The sequence below is a fragment of the Ichthyophthirius multifiliis genome, assembly GCF_000220395.1.
Source record: "Ichthyophthirius multifiliis unplaced genomic scaffold scaff_1120509249502, whole genome shotgun sequence".
Taxonomy (NCBI): Eukaryota; Ciliophora; class Oligohymenophorea; order Hymenostomatida; genus Ichthyophthirius; species Ichthyophthirius multifiliis.
The window spans coordinates 1-11,301 of record NW_004087659.1 but is presented as its reverse complement, the minus strand read 5'-3'; the positions used below and the strand labels follow the sequence as shown (position 1 = coordinate 11,301).

The 11,301-nt window shown below is 15.8% G+C and overlaps 2 protein-coding genes across 2 annotated transcripts, besides 25 other annotated features; both read right to left on the bottom strand. All coding sequences in view use genetic code 6, as the record gives it.

The window, feature by feature from the left end:
- Window positions 1-15: part of a microsatellite that runs on past the window's edge.
- Window positions 16-2,773: 2,758 nt separating this feature from the next.
- Window positions 2,774-2,807: a microsatellite.
- Window positions 2,808-3,530: 723 nt separating this feature from the next.
- Window positions 3,531-3,619: a microsatellite.
- Window positions 3,531-3,740: a microsatellite.
- Window positions 3,741-4,455: 715 nt separating this feature from the next.
- Window positions 4,456-4,501: a microsatellite.
- Window positions 4,502-4,593: 92 nt separating this feature from the next.
- Window positions 4,594-4,660: a microsatellite.
- Window positions 4,595-4,684: a microsatellite.
- Window positions 4,685-4,758: 74 nt separating this feature from the next.
- Window positions 4,759-4,877: a microsatellite.
- Window positions 4,810-4,877: a microsatellite.
- Window positions 4,845-4,874: a microsatellite.
- Window positions 4,878-5,046: 169 nt separating the features above from the next.
- Window positions 5,047-5,156: a microsatellite.
- Window positions 5,157-5,873: 717 nt separating this feature from the next.
- Window positions 5,874-5,941: a microsatellite.
- Window positions 5,874-5,944: a microsatellite.
- Window positions 5,874-5,949: a microsatellite.
- A 61-nt stretch (window positions 5,950-6,010) lies between these two features.
- Window positions 6,011-6,052: a microsatellite.
- Window positions 6,011-6,059: a microsatellite.
- Window positions 6,060-6,427: 368 nt separating this feature from the next.
- On the bottom strand, window positions 6,428-8,097 carry IMG5_008390 (protein kinase domain protein; the record flags this gene model as incomplete). The annotated part of the gene is made up of 3 exons (XM_004039786.1): window positions 6,428-6,799; window positions 6,843-6,998; window positions 7,045-8,097. The coding sequence occupies 3 exons, from the start codon at window positions 8,095-8,097 to the stop codon at window positions 6,428-6,430; spliced, it is 1,581 nt and encodes a 526-aa protein (XP_004039834.1).
- Window positions 7,003-7,041: a microsatellite.
- Window positions 7,009-7,060: a microsatellite.
- Window positions 8,098-8,153: a microsatellite.
- Window positions 8,154-8,255: 102 nt separating this feature from the next.
- Window positions 8,256-8,300: a microsatellite.
- Window positions 8,301-8,994: 694 nt separating this feature from the next.
- Window positions 8,995-9,072: a microsatellite.
- Window positions 9,073-9,152: 80 nt separating this feature from the next.
- IMG5_008380 (hypothetical protein) lies at window positions 9,153-9,692 on the bottom strand (the record flags this gene model as incomplete). Its single annotated transcript, XM_004039785.1, has 1 exon — window positions 9,153-9,692. A coding segment is annotated over one exon (468 nt), but the record flags the coding sequence as incomplete, so codon positions are not given.
- Window positions 9,267-9,312: a microsatellite.
- Window positions 9,693-10,579: 887 nt separating the features above from the next.
- Window positions 10,580-10,653: a microsatellite.
- A 108-nt stretch (window positions 10,654-10,761) lies between these two features.
- Window positions 10,762-10,868: a microsatellite.
- A 146-nt stretch (window positions 10,869-11,014) lies between these two features.
- Window positions 11,015-11,059: a microsatellite.
- Between the last annotated feature and the right edge of the window lie 242 nt (window positions 11,060-11,301).

Below are 11,301 nucleotides of genomic sequence, written 5' to 3'. Positions count from 1 at the left end.
TATTTATATATATATCAATTCCAATTAATATCAATTTGTTTTAAAACAATCACTTAATCTATTCAATGAGAAATAATATACGAATTTCTCAAAAAATATATATGGTTTACATTTTACATTTATTTTAAATATTAAAGTGACATTAACAATTTTTTTGAAAAATTCTGTTTCATTAATATAAAAATTGACTTTAATTTAAACGAAAGTTAACTAGAAAAATAATTACTTTATTTTATGATGTATATAAAATCTTTTTAAAATAACTTCTAATCAAGAATTATTTATTTTTCATAATTTTAGATTCCTATTTTTTTTGCATATGGACTTTATAAATTAATAAAAATTTGATTATTCCTTCTTTTAATTTCCTTTCTACAAACTAATTTTTTTAAATATGCGGTATTCTATCCCCCCTCCTTTTTATTAATCAAAGGTTTTTATAAAAAAAAGCGGTTAAAATTTTATTTTTATGGCGTCTAGAGTTCAAAACTATAATTTTTTTTTTTACCTCATAAAAAAATTAGATATACCATATAAAAATATTATAATAAAATTTTTAAGAAAATAAACATATAAAAAAATAAATAATGAATTCTAATTTTATTTCGGCAATAAGATATTAAAATTATATAGATGTATATGTAAATGAAAAAAATCAATTATTAAAGCATTATTGGGTTAATCCTTTTACATTTTGGAAATATAAAATAGAAATTTTATCAAATGATATTTTAGGTAAACCTTCAATAATTCGCCATTATGATTACATTGATATTTATTTTTCTAATCATAATAAAAACCTTGTACATTTCTGGGCTGGAAAACATACTAATTGGATATATAAAAAAGAACTAATAGCTTATAATTTATCAGAAAAATCATCTCCAGTAGCTCTAAGATTCGAAAATGAAATAAACGTTTATTATTTTGATCATTTAGGTAATCTAATTAATCTTTATGCTTCTAATAATACTTAATGGAAGTATAAAAGTGATATTATTTATAAAACAGATGGAAATTATTCTAGTTTAATAGCTTTGAGAACATAAAGGGAAAATATAGACCTTTATTTTATTGATTCTTAAAAGATTTTTCATATACATGCTGGAGATGACACTAAATGGAAATATATTACTGAATAAATATTTTTAGAAAAAAAAATACATGATAATTTATAATTATAAGCAACAAAATATTAAGATAATATAAATATATTCTTTTGTGATGAATAAGGAAAAATAAATCAATTATAATACAGTAGGAATATAGTATAAACTTATAATTATTATGGATGTATAATTAAAGATTAAATTAAATTAAAAGAATTTACAGTAATATAAAATGAACAAAATATAGATATATATTATATAGGATATGATAATTATATACATCATACATATTGTGGAAATAATAATAATTGGAAATGGAGTTAAGATGAAATTATATCTTAAAGAGATGCTTTTTTTGGATTAACTGCAATAAGAAACAAAATAGCTATTGATGTCTATTATTTAGATGATAAAGAAAATTTAAAACATTTATTTATAGGAGAAGGAACTTTTAATGATTGGAGTCGTTATAAAATAGATTCGAATATTGTATAAAGTTATTAATAATAAATTAAAAATATAACTAATTTTTTAGAAGAAGGATTCGATGGTAAAATTTATTTAATTAAAAATGATTAAGAATAATATATAGTTAAAAGAGTAAAAGAAAATAATAATATTGAAAATAGAAATCCTTGATATATAATAATTAATTTTTAAGATAAAATTATAATTTTAGTTATTTTAAAAATAACTAATAATTAATTATAAAAAAAATATTTTTTAAATTATATATTAATATATAATTATTTATATATATATATATCTATTTTTTATTTTCTTTTAATTTTCTTTTTTATTTTTAGTTTATAAAAAAAATTTTAAATTAAACTTTTTTATATTTAGCTTTCTTTATTTATTTTTTAAATTATTTTTTATTTAATTTAATATCAAATATATTTAATAGTCATTATATCTAATTCACTATTTCATTTTAATTAATATTATATATCTTAAAAATTATTTTTTTATTTAGATTTTGCTTTTTATGAAACTATTTACTTTTTTTTGCTTTAACTTTTTTTTTAATTGAAAATATACAAATTCAATCATTTTTATAAAAAAAAATAAAGTATCATATCTGAAATATAAATTTATAAAATACTACATTTACTTTATTTCCATATTAAAAATACGATATATATATAATTTTATTTAATTAGCTATAATATACTCTTACTTAAATTATTAATTTTTATTATTTTCCGCATATTCTTTATTTTCATCTTTCAAAGTATTATAATATTTCAATAATTTTAAAGTAAAAATCTTTTTATATATATATTAAAAAAAAAGTCCCCATTTAAATAATAAATATCTTATAAATAATTAAAATAAAAATATTTTATTTTTCTTATATTTATTTATATCTTAATAATTATCACAAGTTTTAACTTACTTATTATCAATAAACACATAAAATATTTATATAGGAAAGCTTTTTTATTTACTTTATATATATTTCTAATTTATTATAGAAAGGTTTATTGAGTTTTTATTAATATACATATATATATATAAATATTTTATTAAGTAATATTTTTTTTTTATTAAAAAATATATAAAAAACTTTAGAATTTTATGCAAAAATAAGAATTAGAAGAAGGAGAAATTGAATTTAAAGAAAAATCAGATAAAAAGCCATAATAAAAAAATAATTAGTAAAATATAAAAAAATATAATATAAAAAAATAAATAAAGAACAACTTAAAAAAAAAAAAAAAATACTTCAAATAATTAAACTCAACAAAAATAAACGCCTTAAATATTCTCATCATCATATAAAACATAGCCATGTGAATTTTATAAAAAGGGAGTTTGTTAAAAAGGTGAATAATGTCCATATTCACATGATTTTCAAGTCCAAAAATAATAAGTAAATAAAAAAATATAATTTTTCTTTTTGTTTTTTAATTGAAAAAAAAAAAAAAGACACTTTGTAAATATTATTTATCAGGTCAATGTGAAAAAGGAGAAAAATGTGTCTTTTCTCATTCTTTGGAAAAATTTCCTTGTAAGTATTTTTTCGCTTCTTAATGCGAAAAATCAACATTTTGCCCTTTTAGTCATGAATAATTAGTATTTTTTAAAAATGAATAAGAAATTAATTAATTTTATGAAGAAAATGAAGATTTTTTAAATGATTTATATAAAAAATAAGGAAATGTAGGCTTTTTTAATGAATAATATAAAAAGTATTTGAATTAAAAGGCATAAAATATTGTAAATTAAAATAAATTAAAAAACTAAAATTTATTAGTACCTAATTAAAATATATAAGAAAATACAAATAAAAAAGATGAGGATATAAATAAAATTAAAAAATAAATTATTAATGTCTCGACATTTAATCAATATTAAATATAAAACTAAAAATAATAATAATAAATAAATAACCTATAATAAACATGTTATAATCAAAATAATTAATATTAATAATTAACATAACAATATTAATAATAATAATAATAATAATAATAATAATAATAATAATAATAATAATAATAATAGTAACATAAATTTTAATATTAATAAAGTTAATAATAATATAAGATATTATAAAGTTAATAATAATAATATATATCTAAAAATAATAATCAATTAAATAATAATTATTTTAATAATTAATAAAATTTATATAACAATGCTAATAACAATTTTATATACTAAAATTAATAATAATATATTTAAACTTATAATTATGGAAAAATTAATGAAAACAATTAATATAATACTTAAATTAATATAAATAGGAATTCTTTTAATAATAATAATTAAATTTAAACTAGTATAAAAGACAATATCTATAATTCTTAATCTAATTTTATTCCTAATTAATTTGTTAATGATACATAAACATAAGCTTTAAATGTTCCAAAAAATATATAAATACCACAATTTCATATAAATAAAAAACATGAGTAAACTTAAATGGAAAATTAAATTAATTCTAATTAAGAATAAAATGTATTAAATGTTGATTTTACTCCTAATTTATCATCTTTACCACCTAAATGTATATAAGAAAAACTAAAAGACCCTCGACAGAGAAATTAAAATAATAATTAATAAAAAGATTAAGTTATAAAAAAATTAAAATATAAGAAAATAATACTCTTATATAAGAATAATAAAAATCTTAAACTAATGAAATAATAAATTCTGAAAAAGCTCAAAATAAAAACTAAATATAAAAAACTATTACAAATTAAATTATGAAAAAAAATAATAATAATATAGAAAATTAATAAAAAATAAAGAAACAATTATAATTGATTAAAATTTATTAGAATAAAGAATATCATAATTAAATAATAAATAATTAAATATTACAGAAAGGATATCTAAAATAATGAAAACTAAAAAAAATATGTAAAATTAATAAAAATAATCAATAGAGTTTATATAATAAGCATTCATAAAATATAATATAGATTATGTTATATGAGTATTTAAAAAAAATTATTATAAATGAACATGTTTAATATATATATATATATATATATATATATATATATATTTATTTATATATTTAATATTATTTATATATAAAAAATTATTATATATTTTTAATAACTTATTATCTTAATATCTTCAGTAAAGACTAAGAAATTCTTTTTTATATCTTGGTTAAGAAAGAGAATTATGATATTATTATTTTTAATATTATTATTATAGTTAATTAGATTATTGAATATTTTATTCATTTTAATTTTAATAAAATTATTAATAAGGTTATTAATATTATTATTAATTTTATTATTATTAATAATATCTATAAATAAAATTAAAAAAAAAAATATTTTTATTTTGATATAATTTACTACTATCCATTTTTATTTATTAAAGTGTCTTAAGCTACATTTTTAAAAATATTTTTTCTTTCATAACTTTATTCAATATTAGGTTATTATAACATATATTATTAATTTTAAATTTATTATTATTATTATTATTATATTATTATTATTATTATTATTATTATTATTATTATTATTATTACTAATTTTGTTATAATTATATATATTGTTCTTATTATTATTATTACAAATTATTAATAATTTATTAATATGTTTTCTACTTATCTTTTTCTATATCATCTTTAAAATTATAATAATTTAAAAGTAATTTATTACCAATATATTATGGATAATTAATGAAATTGGCTAAATTAATATATAAAATATATTTATATATTTTTTTTATAATTACATCTGTATTCAGATAAATTATTTTTAGGATTGTATAAATATTCTTTTTTATAATTATTATATTATTCATTTTATTAAGGAGTTTTTTAAATATATTACTATTTATTATTTTCTTCTGGAAAATTATTATAATTTTAATAATTTTATTTATCTTAATTCTATTAAGGAGATTTAAATTAAGAAGAAGAAGTTATAAATTTTTAATTTTAAGAATGATCTCTATATTATTATAACTTAGGTTATTAATAACAATTAATTTGATCGCTAATCTTTTTATACTCCATCATTTTTTAAGGAACATCATAATGTTTTGGAGAAACCATTTTTTTTTAAACATTTTCTTTAAAGATTTAATAACTCTATTCCGAATCATAATTTGGACGAATTATTGCATGGTGATTAATTTCATCTTAATTTTATATATTACTGTATTTTGTACCCTGAAATTATTAATCTTTTTATTAATTAAAATATCTTTCATTCTCATCCGTTTTTAGTTTAAATTCTTATTATGGTAAATTGAGACTTTTAAAATAATAAATGTGTTAAAAAGATATATAAGATATATATATGATATATATATATAAAATATAATATATATATATATATATATATAATATATATTTAATTATTTATTTACTAATTGTTTTCTATGTTATTCTTAAATTAATTAAATTGTGGATATGCTCCTTTATTTATTATTTTTTATATTTTTTTATTAATTTTTTTATTTTATTATACATACCTTTAATGTCTAAAGTTTTTAAAGAACGATCAAAATTTTATGGAGTTGGATATTTATATTCAGGTGTAATCATATTTCAGCCTTTTTTAAATAAGATTAATTTATAATTTTTTTATTTTATTTTTTCTTATGTTTCAATATTAAATATTTATTTCAATTAAATTAATAGATTATATAAGTTTTTTATGGTTAATATATAATTGTTTTCTAATTAAAAAAAAAATTTTAATAAAAATTATTATTTATAATATATATATATATAATATTAAAAGAAAAAGTAATATTTTTTTATTTTCATATAATTAAATTTATTTATATTTTATAAAAAAAAAAAAATGTAAATATTAATATATATTTAACTTTCAAAATCCTAGTTTATTTCTAGTATAATTAATTTTATTAGAAACAACAGTAAAAAGGTCACTTTTTTAATAAGTTTTAAAAGTTGTAAAATAATTTTGTTATTCAAAATCAGTAACATCTACCTAAATAAAATTTTCGAAAAATTCATCTAATAAAAGAGCATCTAAAGTTTTATGAATATGAATAAGCCATTTCATTGAATCATCCATTTAAGGATCTAAAAACTTATTAAAATACTTTGTTTTAATATCTTCAATATATCTTAAAACTAGTCTTCTAAAAGTATGATTATTTAATTCATATGTATTATCTATTTCTTTTTGAACATCATAATCATTAGAATACATAGAATTTTTAACGTATTTTTAAGCCTATATTATATTAATATAAAAAAAGAAAAAAATTGAAAAATACCTCATCTTTAAAAGAGACAACAATTTTTTTAGAATTATCAAGTTCTTTTTCCATTAATTTGCAAAAACTTTTATATTCAAAAGTTTAAGGTACACTATTCCAATATTCAAATTTATTTCTTAAATTAGCAAAAGCTTAAATATTAAAAGTTTCAACCTTAATATTATATATATATATATATATATTATTATATATATATTACTAAATTTTTATGTATAAATAGAGCCTCGACATATACTTATTTCATAAATAGGAATGAATATATAGGCGTTTCTGAATCGAAATTTAGTTCAAGTATTTCTTCTAGAACCTTATATAAGAACAATATTTTATTTCTTTCATTCAAAATATACTTGAATGATTTTGAAGCCTTTTATTTTTCTTATTCAAGTGACACTCCTTATTTATTGGCCGGATCTTTTTATTCAAGTACTTAAAAGATTTAAATATCCTAAAGATCAGTTTTTGACAATTCCCTTTTAAAAAGATCTTCCCATTCAATTCTTTTCACAGGATCCTTTACTAGAATATCTTTGAGTAAAGAAACAGTCCTCTAACTAACCCCAAATCTAGTCGGATATTAAATGTCCTTCCCTTCAACTGCACTAATAAGTTTTGCAATAGTAGCCTCTTCATAAGGGCATTCTCCATACAACATTTCATATAATACACATCCTAAAGACCATATATCAGCTTTAATTGAATAATCATGTCCAGTAAGTATCTCAGGCGCCATATATATAGGAGAGCCTACCATAGTAGAGGACATATCTTAAGGATGAGCTAGTCCTTTACAAAATCCAAAATCAGCTAGTTTAACCTATCCATTATGTAAGAGTATATTGGCTGGTTTGATATCTCTGTGCATGATATTATTTTTCACAATTGATGTAAAAGCGGCTACTAATTATTTAAAAATTTTCAATGCTTCATGTTCGGGAAGATATTTTTGGGTATTTATTACATCTTCTAATGTACCTCCATTACAATATTCATACACGAAATAATAGTTGTTTTTAGTTTTTAACATTTCGATAAATTTTACTATGTAAGGGTTGTTTATTCGGGCTAATGTCTAGATTTCATTCATTGTGAATTCTTCAAGTTTTGGAACTTCTTTAAATTTTTCTACTTTCACTACTTTTATTGCTACTAGGTTGTTTGTACGCACATTTAATGCTTTGTATACTTTACCGTATTGGCCTGATCCTAAAACTTCATGTAATGTATAGTCTTCGATTACTTTTCCTGACATTTTTTTTATTTTTTAATTTTCTTATATTTAATTTATTTTTCTTATTTTTTTTTTTTAATATTATTAATATTAAAAAATTGCTTTTTTTTTCTTTTATTTTTATTAATATTAAAAATATGTATTAATTATTTATATATTTATATAAATTATTTAATTTTTTTAATTATAATTTAACTATAATATATATTATATATTTAATTATATGAATAGTTAATTAATTAAATAAAATAAACATTATTATTTTTATTAATAAACATTAATATATATAATTTTCTAATTAATAGCTAATTTTTATTTCTTTTATAATATATACAAAAAAAATATTATTTAAAATAAATATAATAAAATTTTTGGTTATTAATTTTTATTATTATAAAAATTATAAGATATAAAACATATTAGTAATATGTTTATATTATTTATAAAAAAATAATTAATTATTATATTTTGAATATTTAAAATAATTATTATTTATATATAATTATTTATTTTGTTTTTTTTTAATTGTATTTTTTGTTTAAAATTTATATATTTTAACAATTAAAATTAATTTAATGTTAAAATTCTTTATATTTATCATATTAACCTTTTAATAATAAATTTTAGTAAATTAAATACTATAATAATTTCATTTATATTTTTAATATTTTTATTTGTTTATATTTCAAGTTAAAATAAATTATTATTTAAATAATTATGTATGAAAATTTTATAGTTATATTTTAATATTATGAAATTAATTTTTTAAAACTATAATTTTCAATAAAATCACATTCTTAATATATAATTTATTATTTTTAGTTTATCTAATATATATTATCAAATATATTTTTTAGACGATATTTTTTATTTTTAAAAGATTTATTTAAAAAATACAATTTATAAAAAAAATCTAAAATATATATATATATATATATAGAATAAATATATATATATATATCTATATATTTATTTATATATATATTTATATTTATAAATTAATTAAATAATTTAAAAAGAAATAACTTATAAATTAAATTAAATTGATTATGTTTAAAATAAATCAAAGAAAAACATTAAATGTATACTTATTTCAAATATACACTTAAAAAAAAAAATATAAGATAAAATAAAATAAAATTTCTACTCATTCATTTTTCTACTTTTCATCTATTTTATTTTAGTTAGTTTCATTTTTTCCATTCGTCTCATCTTTTTCAATTGTCTCATTTTTTCTATTAGTTTTGTTACTTTTTATAAAATTATAATAAAAACTCATATCCCTATATCCACTTTCTGAATTCTTAAATCCAGTTGCCTTTATCATAATTTATTTAATAGCGGAGGCATAAACTTACCAATCACATTCTGACTTAGGGTCTAATTCTAAATGATCTGGGTAATAATTTTCAAATTCAATGACATTAATTTGATTATAGAATTGAGCAAAAGTAAGTAAAAAACATGCTCCTTGCCCTAATGAATCTAAAGAGACATTAAAACGTCTTACAGGGTATTATAAACAGAAAATTTTAATAGGAGCGAATGTTTCGAAGGCACCCTTTTTAAAAGAAATCAAATATTTTCCATTTGTAGTAGTTCCTTCCGGAAAACCAGAATAGGGTTAAAATTAAGTCCTTATTTGATAAATTGCTCTCTTTACAGTATTTAATTTTGACATTATTTCTGTTTTATCCATCTTCCCTATCGACAAAAATACACTAAAGAGCCTTAGCAAAAGATCCAATAAAAGGGGTTTAGGCAACTTCTGATTTAGCTAAAAAAGAAGGGCAAATATCATAACAATGATATATAGAATCTATCCAACTGATATGATTGGAGACTATAATAGGCGCCTTTTCATTTTATCTGTCTATATATTTATTTGAGGGATATTTTGGGTCTATATCAGATATTTTCATATATTTTTTATTTATCGAATGTATTCCGGCACAAAATAAAAATAAACGAGAACCATGTTTTAAAAAAAACCTTATTATTATCTTTTTCCAATAAGGATGTTATTTTTAAGGATTATATCCTACTGCCATTATATTTAATAAAATAACTAAAGATGATAAATATGAAATTAAAACTATTAAACGGATTGGTAATAGAAATACTGCGCAAAAATATATTTCCAATATATTCCAGTTTTTACGGTCATAACGTTAGAAAGGCATGTATTTCTCGTCGAGATTTTCATCTAAATTTTCAGTGTATTTTAATTATTTAAATATCATTTTATTAAAAAATCTTATTATGAAAAAACAATAAAAAATGAATATTATTATTAATATTATGTATATTATTGGAATCATTTTTTTTTTTTATTAATAAATATTTTACTTTTTTTTTTTTTTCTATTTTTCTATTTTCTTTATAAGAATATATTCGAAAATTTCTAAAATTATATATAAATTATTAAGATTTTTTATAAAAAGTTAAATTTTGACTTAATAATAAACAGTTATTTATATATAAAAATATTTTTTTAATCAATATATATAATTATTTTGAATAATAATATTTATATATTTTAAAAAAAATATTAAATATTTCGAAAATAAATATATATAAGTAATATATTAAAATAATGTTTTTAAAAAATATCTTAATTAATTTTATAATAATGCAGTCTAAATAGCTATACACATTTTTTATTTTATTTTTTATATTTTATACCATAATGTTTATTTTTTTTATAATTAAAATAAAATCATAATAATTTATTTTATTTATAATTAAAATAAAATAAAAATGATTTATTTTATATATAATTAAAATAAAATTAATTAATATTGTTTAAATAAAATATATATTTAAAAAATTATCTTATTTTTCTAGAAATATATATAAATATAATTTCTTATAATAACTAAATAAATAATGAAATCAAATCAAATTAATTTTTTTTTTTAATAAAAAAACACTGTAAATTTATATATATATATAAATATTTATATATATTTAATTATTTATACAATAATAAAAAATAATTTGATTTTAATTTATTTAAAAAATAATAGTCATTTTAATATTTTAAATTAAAAAAATATTTAAAAAATGAATAACGATACATAGCATTTAAAATAAATAATTTAAGAGTTACGTATTAAAATATATATATTAGAAAAAGAAAACAATGAATTAAAAATAAAAAAATGTTCGAATTAACATAAAAAGTTCGATGCTAAACCAATAAATGAAAAAACAGCAAAAAAT